This window comes from Oncorhynchus masou, chromosome 19 (assembly GCF_036934945.1).
Source record: "Oncorhynchus masou masou isolate Uvic2021 chromosome 19, UVic_Omas_1.1, whole genome shotgun sequence".
In the NCBI taxonomy this organism is placed as follows: Eukaryota; Metazoa; Chordata; class Actinopteri; order Salmoniformes; family Salmonidae; genus Oncorhynchus; species Oncorhynchus masou.
Window position 1 is genome coordinate 16,500,354 of NC_088230.1, and position 20,636 is coordinate 16,520,989.

The 20,636-nt window shown below is 49.2% G+C and overlaps 1 protein-coding gene across 1 annotated transcript in view; it reads right to left on the minus strand.

Annotated features, from left to right (window-relative positions):
- LOC135505879 (clathrin coat assembly protein AP180-like) overlaps positions 1-20,636 on the minus strand; it is a 37,503-nt gene that overhangs the window by 8,681 nt on the left and 8,186 nt on the right. Inside the window, exons 5-21 of the mRNA XM_064925084.1 lie at positions 11,233-11,335; positions 10,972-11,065; positions 10,513-10,624; positions 10,183-10,289; positions 9,974-10,015; positions 9,357-9,418; positions 4,609-4,614; positions 4,436-4,448; positions 4,246-4,340; positions 4,081-4,157; positions 3,929-3,943; positions 3,379-3,549; positions 2,323-2,421; positions 1,412-1,585; positions 1,033-1,107; positions 724-801; positions 104-169 (exon numbers count right to left, since the gene is read on the minus strand). Coding sequence (XP_064781156.1) covers positions 104-169; positions 724-801; positions 1,033-1,107; positions 1,412-1,585; positions 2,323-2,421; positions 3,379-3,549; positions 3,929-3,943; positions 4,081-4,157; positions 4,246-4,340; positions 4,436-4,448; positions 4,609-4,614; positions 9,357-9,418; positions 9,974-10,015; positions 10,183-10,289; positions 10,513-10,624; positions 10,972-11,065; positions 11,233-11,335 — 1,389 coding nt within the window. The remainder of the gene's footprint in view (positions 1-103; positions 170-723; positions 802-1,032; positions 1,108-1,411; positions 1,586-2,322; positions 2,422-3,378; positions 3,550-3,928; positions 3,944-4,080; positions 4,158-4,245; positions 4,341-4,435; positions 4,449-4,608; positions 4,615-9,356; positions 9,419-9,973; positions 10,016-10,182; positions 10,290-10,512; positions 10,625-10,971; positions 11,066-11,232; positions 11,336-20,636) is intronic.

A 20,636-nucleotide genomic window follows, 5' to 3' on the forward strand; every position in this document is an offset into this window, starting at 1 on the left:
GTGGTGTATTTACTATTATATGTCTTGCATACAATGGGAATGGGTCATGCCTGTTGTTTGTGTCATGCCTCGTGGGAGTGTCGTGCATCGGTAGGTACATTACCTGCCATCAGCTCAGCACCAGAGGCAGCTGCAGGTGCAGCAGGTTGGGTTTCTCCACCGGTGGAGTCTAATGGGTCAAACCAAACCATACCAGGCCAAGGTGGGCCAAGCCATTAACAGTGCAGCATGAGGACAGAGAAGGGTTAAGAAGTCAGGCATCCGCGCCACACTAGGAACGCCAAACAGATAGAACAGCGTTATCATTGTCAGATAGGACAGCAGACATACACAGGTAAACACACGTACACAGCCATTAGTCTCAAACACACCAATAGAAACTCCTTTGATCCCAATATGCTGTGACAAGTCTACATCTACTTAAGCAATACAATCTCACAATTCTGTAGAGGACGTTGAAAAGTCAGAGTCCATCCTGAATACCACAGCTAACAACTTAACTTCAGTAGCAACTTTATTGGTCACCAAAAACATACAGAGAAACGGAATGAGAAATGCTGATGAAGGTGAATGACACAATGAAAAGAATCAATCAAATAATCAGTTAAAGTTAGGGCTTTCCTGCTTCGAAACATTTTTACAAAAGGCCACTCATTTGAAGATCGTCGATCAATAGCAAGGGGGATAGTTAGAGGTGGGGGCGGAGGGTGTACATTTACCCACCCCCAAACATGTCCATGATCGCCCCCTTGTCAGTTGGGGGGTCTGAGGAGAGGAAGGGGGCAGGGGAGGAGAATGCATCTGTTGTAAGGGGAGGGTTAGAGGAGGGTTAGAACACACAGTCTGTGAATGATGTGTCACACTCACACGTACACCACACAACCAAACAAACCCATACCAACGAAACAAACTCACACAAACAACAAAATACAAGAAGTATCCTTGAATTACAATAAAGCACAAATGTACATATAAAAAACAGCACTCCAAACACATGCTGAGAAAGAAGGCAGATGGCGTGAGTTTGGGTACCTGCTCCAAACATGTCAACACTGGGGGCAGGGTCTGCTTTGGTGAAGCTTGGATCTGGCATTGAATCAAACATAGCTACAGGACGAGTACACAACACACACACAGACACACACAATTTAAATGAGAACAGCAGACTACAAACAACGACTCATTAGATTAACAACTGTGATTGAAAGCCAATGCAGGAGCAGAGAGGCAGCTGGGGAGAATGCATCCAAGCTGAAAGGAAGCAGAGGAAGCGTGATATGTGCAAGTTAGCCTCACAAAGAGAAAGGGACAATGCAGGAGAGGATAGGACACAGATGCAGAGTAGAGGACAAGGACAAAAGAGAAGAAAAGGTTTTTAAAAAGTACCACACACACACGTGTAAACATTTACCACTGAAGAGGTCTATCGATGGGGTGGTGGGGGGGATGGGTGCTGCGATGGTGGAGGAGGGGGCAGGAGAGGGCGCCACTGAGTTAAAGCAGTTGTTCTCCATTGGCATCATGGCAAACAGGTCCAGCCCTGGGCCTACTGCATTTGAGCTGCTACCAGTGGGGGCAAAGGGGTCTTTGGGAGGGAAGAACCAGGGAGGGGATGACAAGGCGGATGGAGATATTACACAACCACCATAACACAGTGTGAAATAAACCTAGAGGTATGGCAAGAGCTGTATTCTGTGAAATAGGGAGGAGGAATAGGTGCATTCGGCTGAACTGCTGAAGATACAGGCTTAGTTAGGGAATTCACAGCTCTATATTCTTCATAAACACACAGTGCATGTAAAACACTATGAAGTACCGTATGATCAAGAGAATCTGGAAAATAAGCATGTCTGATGGAAAATGATAAGAAAAGAACACGGTTTGTGAAAAGAAGGAAACATATTGTAGAAAGCAGTATTAGTAGTATTCACACTCCCTCATTATACTCTCTGAAATACCCATACTAGACCAGATTTACAGAGTGTAACCACAGAGCTTGCAGATGCATTTTGGGATTTACAGCGTGAAAGGAAACCCCAGGTGGTATCTAGCATGGTGGTCAACCACTGTCCTAAAATCAACCTCAGCAACAATCTCCATAGTAACAGCAACAGCCATGCCCAGAAACAAACAGCAGCACCACCTTTCTAGGGAAACTACCCACTCACAGCAATGGGATCAACTGTTGAAACACACTCTCCATACACAAAAACACATAAGCACGGATGCACCGAGCACTCGAATACAGCCAAACACACACACAGCTACAAAACTATACACACAGCCATTTACACCGACAGAGACACACGTCCTGCAACCCACCGGCTGCAGCGTCGGAAGCTGGGGTTGGCGTGGAGGCCGGGGCCCCGCCCTCGGCAGCGGCAGAGGCATCAGAGGCGGGAGCAGGGGTCGAAAACGCATCTGATACCCAACACACACACACACAGACGACAGAGAGAGAGGTACAGCGAGAGGCACGGGGAGAAAAGGACGGAGAAAAGAAACAAGCCAGACAATAAAGAGAGTAAGTCAGAAAAGGAAGACGCCTCCTAAAAGATGATCTGTGCCTCTAAGCAGAGTTTAGAAATACTACTTTCACATTGTTAGGTATTTAATTGACTTAATATACTGTACCTATATTAAATACTTGTAATGTAATGACTTATTTTATTGCAGAGAGATACTATTTAACTGAGCCATCTTTTGATTAATGTAATAAATTCATTTTAGATTAGTTACAAAACATTTACTTTGTGGCATGAATGATTGACCGGTGAAGGATAAATGAGAATACAGACCGGTGGCACAGCAAGGCCTATGGAAGGCTATGGAAGGCTATGGAAGGCGGGCTTTAGCTACAACTAAACTAGAAAACGGTAACTAGGTCTGTTGCACTACATAACCGGACAAGCAGGCCACAGAATGGAACCAGAAGCAAAGCAATGTGTCTTTTAGGCGGCAATAAAGAACATGACTCTGTTTGATAGGTTGGCTTTTCTCTGAAGTTAAGAAAAAGCTGTCGGACTATCAAACAAAATGAAGCATGTGAAAATGTATGGGGAGCATGTCTGAGTGGGTCTACAAGTGTGAGCATGCTTGTCTCTGTGTGTAGATCTGTGTCAATGAGCATAAGATGTTAAAAAATAAATGCATACCAGTATGTGTGTTGCTTGACATGTTCTTCCCAAATGGATGTGTTTGTTTTGGGGTATCTGGGTCACTGTGTGTATGTACATGCAGAGACTAAACATGTGCGTTAGTGTGTGTACATGCAGGTAGAGAACACTACATCTCCTGTGTGTGCATGTGGAGGGTTGGTTGGGGTTGAGCTGTCCAGCAGAGATTCTGTGGTTGGGAATCCTCCAGAAGCCCACTGACCTCCCAGCAGATCCATATTCGTCGCACCGGGGGGGTTGGTGGCGGCCGCACTAGGGGGAGGAGCCAGAGTGACTCCTGGCTCTGCGGCTACAGGGGTGGGCGTTACCCCCGCGGGAGAGGGAGCGGTGTCTACAGCGAGGGTGGGGTCAGGAAGCATGGACTCTCCCATTTCTGCAGGTACCCACGTTGTGTACCAACCAAACCCAAAACAAGGTACCAAAACAACCCCCAGAAATCATCCCCCAAAATACCCCATAGGAACCAAAGCAATCAGAAAGGCCCCGTTAGAACCAAATGAAGGTATCAAATCAACCCCATTTCAAAGAAACAACCCAAAATCAAAATCAACCCCAGAATTAAAGCCCCGAATGAACCAAACCAGGGGATGTGGGGGAGGGATAGAGAGCAGAGAGAAACAAAGAGAGAGAAATAGACTATTGAGACTAGAGCAACACTATGAAACACATTGGGAGATCTAGAGATGACACGCTCTGCTAATGTTAATACACTAGAGAGGTTAAAGCCAGGGGCACTGTGGGATAACACTCACCTGATCCAAGGAGGTCTGTGGCAGCATCCCCAGAACAGCATGGGAGAAGGCGATGGAGGAAAATGCAATTATATTAATGTTCATTAGATAATTCAAACTTACTGGTAGTTCCATTAAGAATTAAACGATCAAGTTGTGATGTGGGACATTACCTCCCCAGGACATAGGGGCTGCTGAGGCTCCTGCTGACGGACCAGAGGAGGACAGAGGGTCCAGATCCAACAGAGAACTAGAGCGAGATAAAGGGATAGAGCGAGAATGGAAGGGGCAGCAGGAAGAATGGACTCAGTAGTCACTCAGAGGAAGTAGTCACTCACTCAGTGGCTTCTTCGGGTGGCGGCACTAGGGTGGGCACGGAGGCTGCAGATTTGGCGGGGGTGGAGGTCGGGGACACGTTATTGGTGGGGGACCCCTGGAATAGAGAGGGAGAGCCTTTTTACTATCTATGTGTCGACATATAACCAGAAATACAAAGGCAGGGAAAATAATTTGTACTCTTCAACTCACCTTTGTTGGAGACCTGAAAGAGAGACGGAATAGTTCATATTTAAATTTCATCGGTGCGAGATATCACCTTTCAGAGCTGAAGTCATCTACATTTAAATGACCTTTTAAACTCATTTTTAACGACTTTACAATACCCTCATCTGTCCAACCCCCAAAGAATCGTTCATGCTCACCCTTCACTTTGATCCCCAATGATGAGCAGAAAGGAACAAAGAGAGAAGAAGGATTAAAGGAAAAGTTAACACAAAACTGTTTTCGGGAACTGTGGTGTTGAGATAGGATTCAGCCTGGCAACAAGGGCTCATCCAATTTGTGGTGATTGTTATCCACCCATTGACAAACAAGCGAACCATCGTTAAATAAGAATTACATTTCTCAAAACACATAAATAATGTGCACATTTTGATGATGTATCACATTTTCATTTAATTACAGTACAACGGTTTGATTTGATACATAGCCGTCTTTGTATCAAAGACAATTGTGTAGTTAAGCTAGCCAGCTATTGTCGTTCTTTTAACGTCATAACGTAATCAACACTGCTAGCTTAGCCCCCGAATAGCAGCACTATTGACTTGATTAGTGTAGTGTCAACAACGCAAGCTAGCCTACAAAGTCAACAACGCAGCCACTGCCAGCTAGCCTACTCCAGCAGTACTGTATCATTTCAATCATTTTAGTCAATGCTACGTAAGCTTAACTTTCTGAACATTCAAGACGTGTAGTCCACTTGTCATTCCAATCTCCTTTGCATTAGCGTAGGTAGCCTGTCAACTATGTGTCTATCTATCCCTGTTCTCTCCTCTCTGCACAGACCATACAAACGCTCCACACCGCATGGCCGCGGCCACCTAATCTGGTGGTGACCCACGTGGAGTTCCAGGTCTCCGGTAGCCTCTGGAACTGCCGATCTGCGGCCAACAAGGCAGAGTTCATCTCAGCCTATGCCTCCCTCCAGTCCCTCGACTTCTTGGACTGACGGAAACATGGATCACCACAGATAACACTGCTACTCCTACTGCTCTCTCTTCGTCCGCCCACGTGTTCTCGCACACCCGAGAGCTTCTGGTCAGCGGGGTGGTGGCACCGGGATCCTCATTTCTCCAAAGTGGTCATTCTCTCTTTCTCCCCTTACCCATCTGTCTATCGCCTCCTTTGAATTCCATGCTGTCACAGTTACCAGCCCTTTCAAGCTTAACATCCTTATCATTTATCGCCCTCAGGTTCCCTCGGAGAGTTCATCAATGAGCTTGATGCCTTGATAAGCTCCTTTCCTGAGGACGGCTCACCTCTCACAGTCCTGGGCGACTTTAACCTCCCCACGTCTACCTTTGACTCACACTCCTCTCCTCTTTTGACCTCACCCTCTCACCTTCCCCCCTACTCACAAGGCAGGCAAGACCTCATCTTTACTAGATGCTGTTCTTCCACTAACCTCATTGCAACTCCCCTCCAAGTCTCCGACCACTACCTTGTATCCTTTTCCATCTCGCTCTCATCCAACACTTCCCACACTGCCCCTACTCGGATGGTATTCCCAACCTTCGCTCTCTCTCCCCCGCTACTCTCTCCTCTTCCATCCTATCATCTCTTCCCTCTGCTCAAACCTTCTCCAACCTATCTCCTGATTCTGCCTCCTCAACCCTCCTCTCTTCCCTTTCTGCATCCTTTGACTCTCTATGTCCCCTATCCTCCAGGCCGGCTCGGTCCTCCCCTCCCGCTCCGTGGCTCGACGACTCATTGCGAGCTCACAGAACAGGGCTCCGGGCAGCCGAGCGGAAATGGAGGAAAATGCGGACCTGGCATCCTTTCACTCCCTCCTCTCTACATTTTCCTCCTCTGTCTCTGCTGCTAAAGCCACTTTCTACCACTCTAAATTCCAAGCATCTGCCTCTTTCCCTCCTGAATCCTCCTCCCCCTCCCCCCTCCTCCCTCTCTGCAGATGACTTCGTCAACCATTTTGAAAAGAAGGTCGACGACATCCGATCCTCGTTTGCTAAGTCAAACGACACCGCTGGTTCTGCTCACACTGCCCTACCCTGTGCTCTGACCTCTTTCTCCCCTCTTTCTCCAGATGAAATCTCGCTTCTTGTGCCGGCCGGCCACCCAACAACCTGCCCGCTTGACCCTATCCCCTCCTCTCTTCTCCAGACCATTTCCGGAGACCTTCTCCCTTACCTCACCTCGCTCATCAACTCATCCCTGACCGCTGGCTACGTAAGCGAGAGTTGCACCCCTTCTGAAAAAACCTACACTCGATCCCTCCGATGTCAACAACTACAGACCAGTATCCCTTCTTTCTTTTCTCTCCAAAACTCTTGAACGTTTGGCCAGCTCTCCCGCTATCTCTCTCAGAATGACCTTCTTGATCCAAATCAGTCAGGTTTCAAGACTAGTCATTCAACTGAGACTGCTCTTCTCTGTATCACGGACGCTCCGCACTTAAAGCTAACTCTCTCTCCTCTGCTCTCATCCTTCTTATGCTGCCTTCGATACTGTGAACCATCAGATCCTCCTCTCCACCCTCTCCGAGTTGGGCATCTCCGGCGCGGCCCACGCTTGGATTGCGTCCTACCTGACAGGTCGCTCCTACCAGGTGGCGTGGCGAGAATCTGTCTCCTCACCACGCGCTCTCACCACTGGTGTCCCCCAGGGCTCTGTTCTAGGCCCTCTCCTATTCTCGCTATACACCAAGTCACTTGGCTCTGTCATAACCTCACATGGTCTCTCCTATCATTGCTATGCAGACGACACACAATTAATCTTCTCCTTTCCCCCTTCTGATGACCAGGTGGCGAATCGCATCTCTGCATGTCTGGCAGACATATCAGTGTGGATGACGGATCACCACCTCAAGCTGAACCTCGGCAAGACGGAGCTGCTCTTCCTCCCGGGGAAGGACTGCCCGTTCCATGATCTCGCCATCACGGTTGACAACTCCATTGTGTTCCTCCCAGAGCGCTAAGAACCTTGGCGTGATCCTGGACAACACCCTGTCGTTCTCAACTAACATCAAGGCGGTGGCCCGTTCCTGTAGGTTCATGCTCTACAACATGAGTACAACCCTGCCTCACACAAGCGGCGCAGGTCCTAATCCAGGCACTTGTCATCTCCCGTCTGGATTACTGCAACTCGCTGTTGGCTGGGCTCCCTGCCTGTGCCATTAAACCCCTACAACTCATCCAGAAAGCCCGTCTGGTGTTCAACCTTCCCAAGTTCTCTCACGTCACCCCGCTCCTCCGCTCTCTCCACTGGCTTCCAGTTTCGCATCCGCTACAAGACCATGGTGCTTGCCTACGGAGCTGTGAGGGGAAACCGCACCTCCAGGCTCTGATCAGGCCCTACACCCAAACAAGGGCACTCGTTCATACCTCTGGCCTGCTCGCCTCCCTACCACTGAGGAAGTACAGTTCCCGCTCAGCCCAGTCAAAACTGTTCGCTGCTCTGGCCCCCCAATGGTGGAACAAACTCCCTCACGACGCCAGGACAGTGGAGTCAATCACCACCTTCCGGAGACACCTGAAACCCCACCTCTTTAAGGAATACCTAGGATAGGACAAAGTAATCCTTCTCACCCCCCTTAAATGATTTAGATGCACTATTGTAAAGTGGCTGTTCCACTGGATGTCATAAGGTGAATTCACCAATTTGTAAGTCGCTCTGGATAAGAGCGTCTGCCAAATGACTTAAATGTAATGTAAATGTACGTTGACTGAAATGATTGAAACATGTAAACGTGTGTTATCACGTAGACTAGTAATCGCACTCGGGCGCTGAAATGACCAAATTAGCATTCTCAGATGGCAAATATCCTACTATTATCTACATAAACATTAAGGCACAGTTCCTGTATTTTGTCATTGATATTCTGTGCATAACACTGTCAGTTCAATAATTGATCTTTGATTGAAAAGGGATGTATGGATAATGAGCATTATACACAGTCTAATATTATGAAGTGTTCTTACTATGTGAAAACAAGTATAATTTTGGTCAATAATATGCCTCAGCATATAATTAACATATATTTCTAATTCTGTGCTCGTTATTTCATAATTTTAACAAATGTAATTCATATTTAACGATCGTTTTGCTTATTTATTAATGGGCTGGAAGGAGGAAAACCAGCCTGGCCTCAGAGCATTTCGTATGTTTCTGTAAGTAAATCCGAGACACTCCATTTAGTATGATAAGTTAAGTTTCATATTGTATGTATTAATTTGTGGCTCTCCATCACTCATTTCGTAAGATATGTTACCAATTACAATTAGTTTAATATATGTTCTGAATTTGCAAAATGTATGATATGTTACGAATTCTAGCTAGGTGGTTAACGTTAGCTAGGCTAGGGGTTAAGGTTAAGTTTAGGAGTTAGGTTAAAGGGTTAAGGTTAGGGGAAGGGTTAGCTAAATGGTTAAGGTTAGGGTTGGGGAAGGGTTAGTTACTATGCTAAGTAGTTGCAAAGCAGCTTAAAAGTTGTAAGTAGTTGAAAAGTTGCTAATTAGCTCAAATGCTAATGTTGTCCATCATGAGATTCAAACTTGTCGACTTTGGGCTGCTAAACTTGTAGACTTTGGGCTGCTGTTCACATTATACGCCTACCCATCCACCCTGACCAACCTCCCTACTTTCGTTTTTTCCTTAAGTAACCATTTGTCTTATGTAAACATACCAAACGTAATAAATCATACTGTCCCGGATTTACATTTACTATGTTACATCTAGTCTATGAGACCAGGCTGCATTCGATCAGGAACTGGGTCAAGTGGGCAGGGCTAAATACGGTGAATAGAGCCCAAGTTATGAGTCTATCTAGTTTCTCACCCTCTCATTTCTCAATTCAGATTTTCTCTGTGTACAGACACCAAGAGAGCCATTTTAGCTCTTTTTGAAATGGTGTGGTTAGAGAGGGTCCTCTTACCCCTTCTTCCCCTCCAAGCTGTTCATGTGTGTCTCCAGAGACTCCAGGATGCTACTGGGAGCCTGAGGGTCAGAGAAGAGAGAACCAATCAGAGACACAGAAACAACAGGTTTATGTGACTGACTTCCTTACTCATCTGCATGCCAACACTTCAAATAACACAGCACCCAATTCTTTCTATGGCAGCACCACTCCAGACCCTTCATTTTGAACTCATCCCACTACCCCACTTTTCTATGAACTCAACGGCCTGTAGAATGAAGTGTTAAGGAACGTTTTACTTAAACTCCTCAGTCGTTTGTGCACGGAAACACACACACATGCAAATACACACACAGACATGCACTGCAGTCAGAAGTGTCAGTCTGCAGAATTATCCCATGCCAAAACCCCATCCTCCCAAACAGGCACTCTGCCAAGCCACTCCACGTCTCTATGGTTACCGGGTCCTCGATAGGCTTAAAGGGACAGTCCTCATCGTCTGAGTCTATGAGGTTCGTCACCACTCGAGGGTGCAGACACTGGGATCGCAGGAGGGAGATTAGGATGGATGTGTGTGTGTGTTACAACTATGCCATCATCCTTCCAGAGAGAAAGCACAAAGACCAGTGACTTACATAGTTGATGTCTGGAATGTCATTTTTTTCGACACCGACTGTCTGTGGAACAAAACACACACCAGAGACAACTTCACAATCATGTATGTGCATCATAACCTTACGTTCCAAATAGAGACAGACACTGTATGTGAGCAATCACAGTGTGAGTTTCACTTGGATATAAGTTAGTTAGAATACAGCCTAATCGGTTAGGAAGTTTCCTTTACCTCAGCGAGCTTCATGAACTCTCCAATCTTGGTGACCCTGGTCAGGAACCTCTTATAGATCTCCAAGGCCTCCTTGCAGTCGCTCTTCTTCATCTTAAAGTATTTCTCTACAGACATTTAACAGTTGTTAAGAATAAGAGCATCTTCTAAATCGCCACACGGTGAAAGGAAGTAACTTATCTTTTAATTGGTCTGCTTCCCAAATGGCACCCTATTCCCTTAATAGTACACTACTTTTGACCAGGGCCCATAGGTCTCTGGTCAAAAGTGGTGCACTATAAAGGAAATACGGTGCCATTTGGGATGCACCCAATGGCATGTCTAGCTCACCTAATAGATTGATGACCCCATCGTTGTAGGAGGCAAACAGCTTGACCAGATCCTTGAAGAGCAGCAGGAACGCCGCGTTGATGATAGGGTTATTCAGCTCCTTGGGGTGGACCTGGGAGAGAGAGAGAGAGACCTTTCAAAAGCGTTTTATTCATGTCATTCAACAGAAGATGAACTAAACTCCAGCAAAATTTTGCTGTACTAAAACATTGTACAACCCCACAGAAATATCAGGGTCAATAGAACAGATAGCATCACTGCTATTGAGCGAGAGAGAGAGAGAGAGAAAGAGAAAATGTAACACAGGAAAATAAACAACAGGTAAACAGTATTCTTTGTGACCTGACATAGTGCAGTGGTCAGCTTATTCACAAATGACCAAAGGCCCACAGACAGACAGATAGACAGGCAGGCAGACAGTCGTAAACAGATCAATGATAAACAGCATGTCCAACTCACATCAAACTCCAGCAGTGTGTCGATCTGGGTCTGCAGGACGGGCATGCCTTTTAACAGTTTGTCTGGAGCCATTGTCCTCATCACCCCTTCAGCACTGTGGAGGAAACACACAGGGGAAAGCATAACGAGGGCCTCATGGATGAGGTAAATTACAAAAAATGTCCTCAGTGACGAGGTGAATGACAGTATGAGGTGGGCCTCAGTGACGAGGTGAACAACAGGTGGGCCTCAGTGACGAGGAGAGACAGGGAAGTGACTGACCCCTTCTTGACTTTGGTGAAGTCGAAAGCCATCTGGCGATAGGCAAAGGCCCTCTCATTGAGGTAGCGGCCGTAACGTCTGATGAACGTAGACATGTCATAGCCTAGAGAAAGAAGAGAGCACCACATTTATGTCACACCGAAGGTAAAGCTCTTGATGAAATGTAAAGGCCCTTCCATTTTGCAAGTCGTGTATCTGATTGTAGGGGAGTTTTGAAGGGGATTGAAGGGGAGGGTTGCAGTAGCTCTTTTTTTTGTTTACGTTAGGATGAGAGACAGCACGATGAGACAGGGGATCTTTAATGAGACCAGGGCAAGACACTGGTGACAAGCGCAGGAAATCGCAATCAGAGGCAGGAAGCAGTTTAGTGTGCGTGTGAATGTGCGTGCAAGAGTGCATGGATGTGTGTACAGATGTAGGAACTCAATTTGAGCCAGTTTGCTACAGCAGGAAAATAATGAATGTGAATTATTATATTATTATTATGTGGAATATAATTAATGGACATTTTGGTAGGGGTTGATACTTGATTTTCCCTTACAAAAATGTATGAAATTTCAAAGTGGAAATTGAAAACTTTGGAAGCCTTTTTAAACCTCAAATACACTACAAGTTTGAAATGTCCAGCATTGCAGGAACGTTCTCCTGCAACAGGGTGATCTTGTTGTGGTTCTTAATGTTTTCCCCCATAATCCTGGACTATCAGACCACCATTTTATTACGTTTGCAATCACAACAAATAATCTGTTCAGACCCCAACCAAGGATCATCAAAAGCCGTGCTATAAATTCTCGGACAACCCAAAGATTCCTAGATGCCCTTCCAGACTCCCTCCACATACCCAAGAACGTCAGGGTACAAAAATTGGTTAACCACCTGACTGAGGAACTTAATTTAACCTTGCGCAATACCCTAGATGCAGTCGCACCCCTAAAAACAAAAAAACATTTGTCATAAGAAACCAGCTCCCTGGTATACAGAAAATACCAGAGCATTGAAGCAAGTTTCCAGAAAATTGGAATGGAAATGGCGCTACACCAAACTGGAAGTCTTCCGACTAGCTTGGAAAGACAGTACCGTGCAGTATCGAAGAGCCCTCACTGCTGCTCGATCATCCTATTTTTCCAACTTAATTGAGGAAAATAAGAACAATCCAAAATGTATTTTTGATACTGTCGCAAAGCAAACTAAAAAGCAGCATTCCCCAAGTGAGGATGGCTTTCACTTCAGCAGTAATAAATTCATGAACTTCTTTGAGGAAAAGATCATGATCATTAGAAAGCAAATTACGGACTCCTATTTAAATCTGTGTATTCCTCCAAAGCTCAGTTGTCCTGAATCTGCACAACTCTGCCAGGACCTAGGATCAAGGTAGACACTCAAGTGTTTTAGTACTGTATCTCTTGACACATTCATGAAAATACTGCATACTGCATACTGGACACTATTCCACCTAAACTACAGAAAGAGCTGCTTTCTGTGCTTGACCCTCCTATGTTGAACATAATAAACGGCTCTTTATCCACCGGATGTGTACCAAACTCACTAAAAGTGTCAGTAATAAAGCCTCTCTTGAAAAAGCCAAACCTTGACCCAGAAAAAAAATACAAATATATATATATATTGTTTTTAATCGGCCTGTACCAAAACTCCCATTCCTCTCAAAAATTTTAGAAAAAGCTGTTGCGCATCAACTCACTGCCTTCCTGAAGAACAACAATGTATATGAAATGCTTCAGTCTGGTTTTAGACCCCATCATAGCACTGAGACTGCACTTGTGAAGGTGGTAAATTACCTTTTAATGGCGCCAGACCAAAGCTCTGCATCTGTCCTCGTGCTCCGAGACCTTAGTGCTACTTTTGATACCATCGACCACCACATTCATTTGGAGAGATTGGAAACCCAAATTAGTCTACACAGACAAGTTCTGGCCTGGTTTAGATCTGATCTGTCAGAAATATATCAATTTGTCTATGTAGATGGTTTGCCCTCTGACAAATCAACTGTAAATTTCGGTGTTTCTCAAGGCTCTGTTTTAGGACCACTATTGTTTTCACTATATATTTTACCTCTTGGTAATGTCATTCGGAAACGTAATGTTAACTTTCACTGCAATGTGGACGACACACAGCTGTACTTTTTGATGAAACATGGTGAAGCCCCAAAATTGCACTCCCTGTAACCCTGTGTTTAAGACATAAGGATGTGGATGGCGGAAAATGTTCTACTTTTAAACTCGGACAAAACAGAGATGCTAGTTCTAGGTCCAAAGAAACAAAGATCTTCTGTTGAATCTGACAATAAATCTTAAAGGGTTGTGCAGTCATCTCAAATAAAACTGAAGGACCTCGGCGTTACTCTGGACCCTGATCTCTCTTTTGACGAACATATCAAGACTGCTTCAAGGACAGCTTTTTTCCATCTACGTAACATTGCAAAAATCTGAAACTTTCTGTCCAAAAATTATGCAAAAAAATGTATCCATGTTTCTGTCACTTCTAGGTTAGACTACTGCAATGCTCTACTTTCCGGCTACCCGGATAAAACACTAAATAAACTTCAGTCAGTGCTTAACACGGCTGCTAGAATCTTGACTAGAACCAAACCTTTTTATCATATTACTCCAGTGCTAGCCTCTCTACACTGACATCCTGTTAAGGCAAGGGCTGATATCAAGGTTTTACTGCTAACCTACAAAGCATTAGATGGGCTTGCTCCTACCGATCTTTCGATTTGGTCCTGCCGTACATACCTACATGTACGCTACGGTCACAAGACACAGGCCTCCTTATTGTCCCTAGAATTTCTAAACAAGCAGCTGGAGGCAGGGCTTTCTCCTATGGAGCTCAATGTTCATGGAATGGTCTGCCTATCCACGTGAGAGACGCAGACTCGGTCTTGACCATTAAGTCTTTATTGGAGACTCATCTCTTCAGTGGGTCCTATGATTGAGTGTAGTCTGGCCCAGGAGTGTAAAGGTGAACGGAAAGGCACTGGAGCAACGAACCGTCCTTGCTGTCTCTGCCTGGCTGGTTCCTCTCTCTCCACTGGGATTCTCTGCCTCAAACCCTATTACAGGGGCTGAGTCACTGGCTTACTGGTGCTCTTCCATGCCGTCCCTAGGAGGGGTGCATCACTTGAGTGGGTTGAGTCTGATGTTATCTTCCTGTCCGGGTTCGTCCCCTCTATTGGTGTGGGGGCTGTGCTTTGGCACAGTGGGTGGGGTTATATCCTGCCTGTTTCGGCCTGACTGGGGATATCATCGGACAGGGCCACAGTGTCTCCCGACCCCTCCTGTCTCAGCCTCCAGTATTTATGCTGCAATAGATTATTTGTCGGGGGGCTATGGTCAGTCTGTTATATCTGAAGTATTTCTCCTGTCCCCAGTCCACCTGCTCATGCTGCTGCTCCAGTTTCAACTGTTCTGCCTGCGGCTATGGAACCCTGACCTGTTCACCGGACGTGCTACCTGTCCCAGACCTGCTGTTTTCAGCTCTCAAGAGACAGCAGGAGCGATAGAGAAACTGACCTGAGCCAACTGACATTTACTCCTGAAGTGCTGACCTGTTGCACCCTCTACAACCACAGTGATTATTATTATTATTTGACCCAGCTGGTCATCTATGAATATTTGAACATCTTGGCCATGTTCTGTAATAATCTCCACCCGGCACAGCCAGAAGAGGACTGGCCACCCCTCATAGCCTGGTTCCTCTCTAGGTTTCTTCCTAGGTTCTGGCCTTTCTAGGGAGTTTTTCCAAGCCACCGTGCTTCTACACCTGCATTGCTTGCTGTTTGTTGTACACATCTGTACACGTACAGTACTATGTTTCGCGTGTGCACATTGCATGCTTGCTACTGTTCATTATGCAATTAAAAGGCCAGCAATTTCTTCTCTTTCCAGATGGCCCGTCTCCTCCTGTCTCCTTCAAATCCCTCCTGTCTCTGCCTCTCCTCATGTCTCTGCCTCTCCTCCTGTCTCTGCCTCTCCTCCTGTCTCTGCTTTATAAATACATGTGATTGATTGATTGATTAAGATCCCACATCTGTACACGTACAGTATTATGTTTCGTGTGTGCACATTGCATGTTTGCTCCTGTTCGTTATGAAATTATAAGGCCAGCAATTTCGTCTCTTTCCAGATGGCCCGTCTCTTCCTATCCTCCTGTCTACTCCACCTCTCCTCCTGTCTCCGCCTCCCTCCTGTCACTTCTTCTCTCTGTCTCTCCGACTGTCTCTTCTTCTCTCTGCCTCTCCTCCAGTCTCTTCTTTTCTCCGCCTCTCCTCCTGTCTCTTCCTCTCTCCGCCTGTCTCTTCTTCTCTTCTGTCTCTTCTTCTCTCCGCCTCTCCTCCCGTCTCTTCTTCTCTCCGCCTCTACTCCTGTCTCTTCTTCTCTCCTCCTGTCTCTTCTTCTCTCCTCCTGTCTCTTCTTCTCTCCTCCTGTCTCTTCTTCTCTCCGCCTGTCTCTTCTTCTCTCCGCCTTTAATCCTGTCTTTTCTTCTCTCCTCCTGTCTCTTCTTCTCTCCTCCTGTCTCTTCTTCTCTCCTCCTGTCTCTTCTTCTCTCCTCCTGTCTCTTCTTCTCTCCTCCTGTCTCTTCTTCTCTACTCCGGTTTCTTCTTCTCTCCGCCTGTCTCTTCTTCTTTCTGCCTCTCCTCCCGTCTCCACCTCTCTCTGCCTCTCCTCCCATCTCCACCTCTCTCTGCCTCTCCTCCCGTCTCCACCTCTCTCTGGCTCTCCTCCCGTCTCCACCTCTCTATGACTCTCCTCCCGTCTCCACCTCTCTCTGCCTCTCCTCCCGTCTCCACCTCTCTCTGCCTCTCCTCCCGTCTCCGCCTCTCTATGCCTCTCCTCCTGTCCCCGCCTCTCCTCCTGTCTCTTCTTCTCTCCGCCTGTCTCTTCTTCTCTCCTCCTGTCTCTTCTTCTCTCCTCCTGTCTCTTCTTCTCTCCGCCTGTTTCTTCTTCTCTCTGCCTGTCTCTTCTTCTCTCCGCCTCTCCTCCTGTCTCTTCTCTCCTCCTGTCTCTTCTTCTCTCCTCCTGTCCATCTGTCTCCGCCTCTATGCCTCTTCTCCTGTCTCTTCTTCTCTCCTCCTCTTCTCCTGTCCCCGCCTCTCGTCCTATCTATTCTTCTCTCCGCCTCTCCTCCTGCATCTTCTTCTCACCACCTGTCTCCGCCTCTCTCTGCCTCTCCTCCCGTCTCTGCCTCTCTCTGCCTCTCCTACCCTCTCCTCCTCTCTCTGCCTCTCCTCCCGTCTCCGCCTCTCTCTCCTCTCCTCCCGTCTCCGCCTCTCTCTAGCTCTCCTCCCGTCTCCGCCTCCCCCCTCTCTCTGCCTCTCCTCCCGTCTCCGCCTCTCTCTGCCTCTCCTCTCGTCTCCGCCTCTCCCCCTATCTCTGCCTCTCCCCCCGTCTCCGACTCTCTCTGCCTCTCCTCCTGTCTCTTCCTCTCTCCGCCTCTCCTCCTGTCTCTTCCTCTCTCCGCCTCTCCTCCTGTCTCTTCCCCTCTCCGACTCTCTCCGCCTCTCCTCCTGTTTCTTCCTCTCTCCGCCTCTCCTCCTGTCTCTTCCTCTCTCCGCCTCTCCTCCTGTCTCTTCCTCTCTCCGCCTCTCCGCCTGTCTCTTCCTCTCTCCGCCTGTCTCTTCCTCTCTCCTCCTGTCTCTTCTTCTCTCCTCCTGTCTCTTCTTCTCTCCTCCTGTCCTTCTGTCTCCACCTCTATGCCTCTTCTCCTGTCTCTTCTTCTCTCCTCCTCTTCTCCTGTCCCGCCTCTCGTCCTATCTATTCTTCTCTCCGCCTCTCCTCCTGCATCTTCTTCTCACCACCTGTCTCCGCCTCTCTCTGCCTCTCCTCCTGTCTCTTCCTCTCTCTGCCTCTCCTCCGTCTCTCCTCCTCTCTCTGCCTCTCCTCCCGTCTCTTCCTCTCTCTGCCTCTCCTCCTGTCTCTTCCTCTCTAGCTCTCCTCCCGTCTCCGCCTCCACCTCTCTCTGCCTCTCCTCCCGTCTCCGCCTCTCTCTGCCTCTCCTCCTGTCTCTTCCTCTCTCTGCCTCTCCTCCTGTCTCTTCCTCTCTCTGCCTCTCCTCCTGTCTCTTCCTCTCTCCGCCTCTCCTCCTGTCTCGTCCTCTCTCCGCCTCTCCTCCTGTCTCTTCCTCTCTCCGCCTCTCCTCCTGTCTCTTCCTCTCTCCGCCTCTCCTCCTGTCTCTTCCTCTCTCCGCCTCTCCTCCTGTCTCTTCCTCTCTCCGCCTCTCCTCCTGTCTCTTCCTCTCTCTGCCTCTCCTCCTGTCTCTTCCTCTCTCCGCCTGTCCTTCCTCCTCCCTGTCTCTTCCTCTCTCCGCCTGTCTCTTCTTCTCTCCGCCTGTCTCTTCTTCTCTCCACCTCTCCTCCTGTCTCTTCTTCTCACAGCCTGTCCTTTCTTCTCTCCTCCTGTCTCCGCCTCTCTCTGCCTCTCCTCCTGTCTCTATGCCTCTCCTCCTGTCTCTTCTTCTCTCTCTGCCTCTCCTCCTGTCTCCGCCTCTCTGCCTCTCCTCCTGTCTCCGCCTCTCTCTCTCCTCCTCCCATCTCTCCTGTCTCTCCGCCTCTCCTCCTGTCTCTTCTTCTCTCCGCCTGTCTTTTCGTCTCTCCGCCTCTCTTCCTCTCCTCCCGTCTCCGCCTCTCTCTGCCTCTCCTCCCGTCTCCGCCTCTCTACGCCTCTCCTCCTGTCTCTTCTTCTCTCCTCCTGTCCTCCTGTCTCCGCCTCTCTATGCCTCTTCTCCTGTCCCCGCCTCTCGTCCTGTCTATTCTTCTCTCCGCCTCTCCACCTGTCCCTTTTTCTCACCCCCTGTCTCTTCTTCTCACCTCTCGTCTCCGCCTCTCTCTGCCTCTCCTCCCATCTCTGCCTCTCTATGCCTCTCTTACCCTCTCCGCCTCTCCTCCTGTCTCTTCCTCTCTCCGCCTCTCCTCTTGTCTCTTCCTCTCTCCTCCTGTCTCTTCCTCTCTCCGCCTGTCTCTTACTCTCTCCGCCTGTCTCTTCCTCTCTCCGCCTGTCTCTCCGCCTCTCCGCCTGTCTCTTCCTCTCTCCATCTGTCTCTTCTTCTCTTCCTCTCTCCGACTGTCTCTTCCTCTCTCCGCCTGTCTCTTCCTCTCTCCGCCTGTCTCTTCCTCTCTCCGCCTGTCTCTTCCTCTCTCCGCCTGTCTCTTCTTCTCTCCGCCTGTCTCTTCTTCTCTCCACCTCTCCTCCTGTCTCTTCTTCTCACAGCCTGTCCTTTCTTCTCTCCTCCTGTCTCCGCCTCTCTCTGCCTCTCCTCCTGTCTCCTCCCCTCTATGCCTCTCCTCCCATCTACGCCTCTCTCTGCCTCTCCTCCCGTCTCCGCCTCTCTCTGCCTCTCCTCCCGTCTCCGCCTCTCTCTGCCTCTCCTCCCATCTCCGCACCTCCCTGCCACTCTCCGCCTCTCCTCCTGTCTCTTCTTCTCTCCGCCTGTCTTTTCGTCTATCCGCCTCTCTCTTCCTCTCCTCCCGTCTCCGCCCCTCTCTGCCTCTCCTCCCGTCTCCGCCTCTCTACGCCTCTCCTTCCGTCTCCGCCTCTCTACGCCTCTCCTCCTGTCTCTTCTTCTCTCCTCCTGTCCTCCTGTCTCCGCCTCTCTATGCCTCTTCTCCTGTCCCCGCCTCTCGTCCTGTCTCTTCTTCTTTCTGCCTCTCCTCCCGTCTCCACCTCTCTCTTCCTCTCCTCCCGTCTCCGCCCCTCTCTGCCTCTCCTCCCGTCTCCGCCTCTCTACGCCTCTCCTCCCGTCTCCGCCTCTCTACGCCTCTCCTCCCGTCTCCGCCTCTCTACGCCTCTCCTCCTGTCTCTTCTTCTCTCCTCCTGTCCTCCTGTCTCCGCCTTCTATTCTTCTCCGTCCCCGTCTCTTCTTATCTCCTGTCTCTTCTTCTCTCCGCCTCTCCTCCTGTCTCTTCTTCTCACCCCCTGTCTCTTCTTCTCACCTCTCGTCTCCGCCTCTCTCTGCCTCTCCTCCCATCTCTGCCTCTCTATGCCTCTCCTCCCTCTCCGCCTCTCCTCCTGTCTCTTCCTCCTCCCGTCTCCTCCTGTCTCTTCCCTCTCCTCCTGTCTCTTCCTCTCTCCGCCTGTCTCTCTGCCTCTCCTCCTGTCTCCGCCTCTCTCCGCCTCTCATCTCCGCCTCTCTCCGCCTGTCTCTTCCCTCTCTCCATCTGTCTCTTCTTCTCTTCCTCTCTCCGCCTGTCTCTCCTTCTCTTCCTCTCTCCGCCTCTCCTCCTGTCTCTTCCTCTCTCCGTCCTCTCCTCCCGTCTCTTCTTCTCTCCGTCTCCTCTCCTCCCTGTCTCTTCTTCTCTCCGCCTCTCCTCCTGTCCTCTGTCCTCTCTCCGCCTCTCCTCCTGTCTCTTCCTCTCTCCGCCTCTCCTCCTGTCCCGTCCTCTCTCTGCCTCTCCGCCTCTCTCCGCCTCTCTCTGCCTCTCCTCCCGTCTCTGCCTCTCTCTGCCTCTCCCCCGTCTCCGCCTCTCTCTGCTTCTCCCCCCGTCTCCGCCGCTCTCTGCCTCTCCTACTGTTTTCGCCTCTCCTCTTGTCTCTTCTTCTCTCCGCCTCTCCTCCTGTCTCTTCTTCTTTCCGCCTCCCCGCCTGTCTCTTCTTCTCTCCGCCTGTCTCTTCTTCTCTCCGCCTCTCCGCCTGTCTCTTCTTCACTCCGCCTGTCTCTTCTTCTCTCCGCCTCTCCTCCTGTCTCTTCTCTCCTCCTGTCTCTTCTCTCCTCCTGTCCTTCTGTCTCCGCCTCTATGCCTCTTCTCCTGTCTCTTCTTCTCTCCTCATCTTCTCCTGTCCCCGCCTCTCGTCCTATCTATTCTTCTCTCCGCCTCTCCTCCTGCATCTTCTTCTCACCTCCTGTCTCTTCTTCTCACCTCCTGTCTCCGCCTCCCTCTGCCTCTCCTCCCATCTCTGCCTCTCTATGCCTCTCCTACCCTCTCCTCCTGTCTCTTCCTCTCTCCGCCTCTCCTCCTGTCTCTTCCTCTCTCCGCCTGTCTCTTCCTCTCTCCGCCTGTCTCTTCCTCTCTCCGCCTGTCTCTTCCTCTCTCCGACTGTCTCTTCCTCTCTCCGCCTCTCTCCGCCTCTCTCTGCCTCTCCGCCTCTCTCCGCCTCTCTCTGCCTCTCCTCCGGTCTCCGCCTCTCTCTGCCTCTCCTCCCGTCTCTGCCTCTCTCTGCCTCTCCTCCCGTCTCGCCTCTCTCTGCCTCTCCCCCCGTCTTCGCCTCTCTCTGCTTCTCCCCCCGTCTCCGCCACTCTCTGCCTCTCCTCCCGTTTCCGCCTCTCCTCCTGTCTCTTCTTCTCTCCGCCTCTCCTCCTGTCTCTTCTTCTTTCCGCCTCCCCGCCTGTCTCTTCTTCTCTCCGCCTCTCTCTTCTTCTCTCCGCCTCTCCTCCTGTCTCTTCCTCTCTCCGCA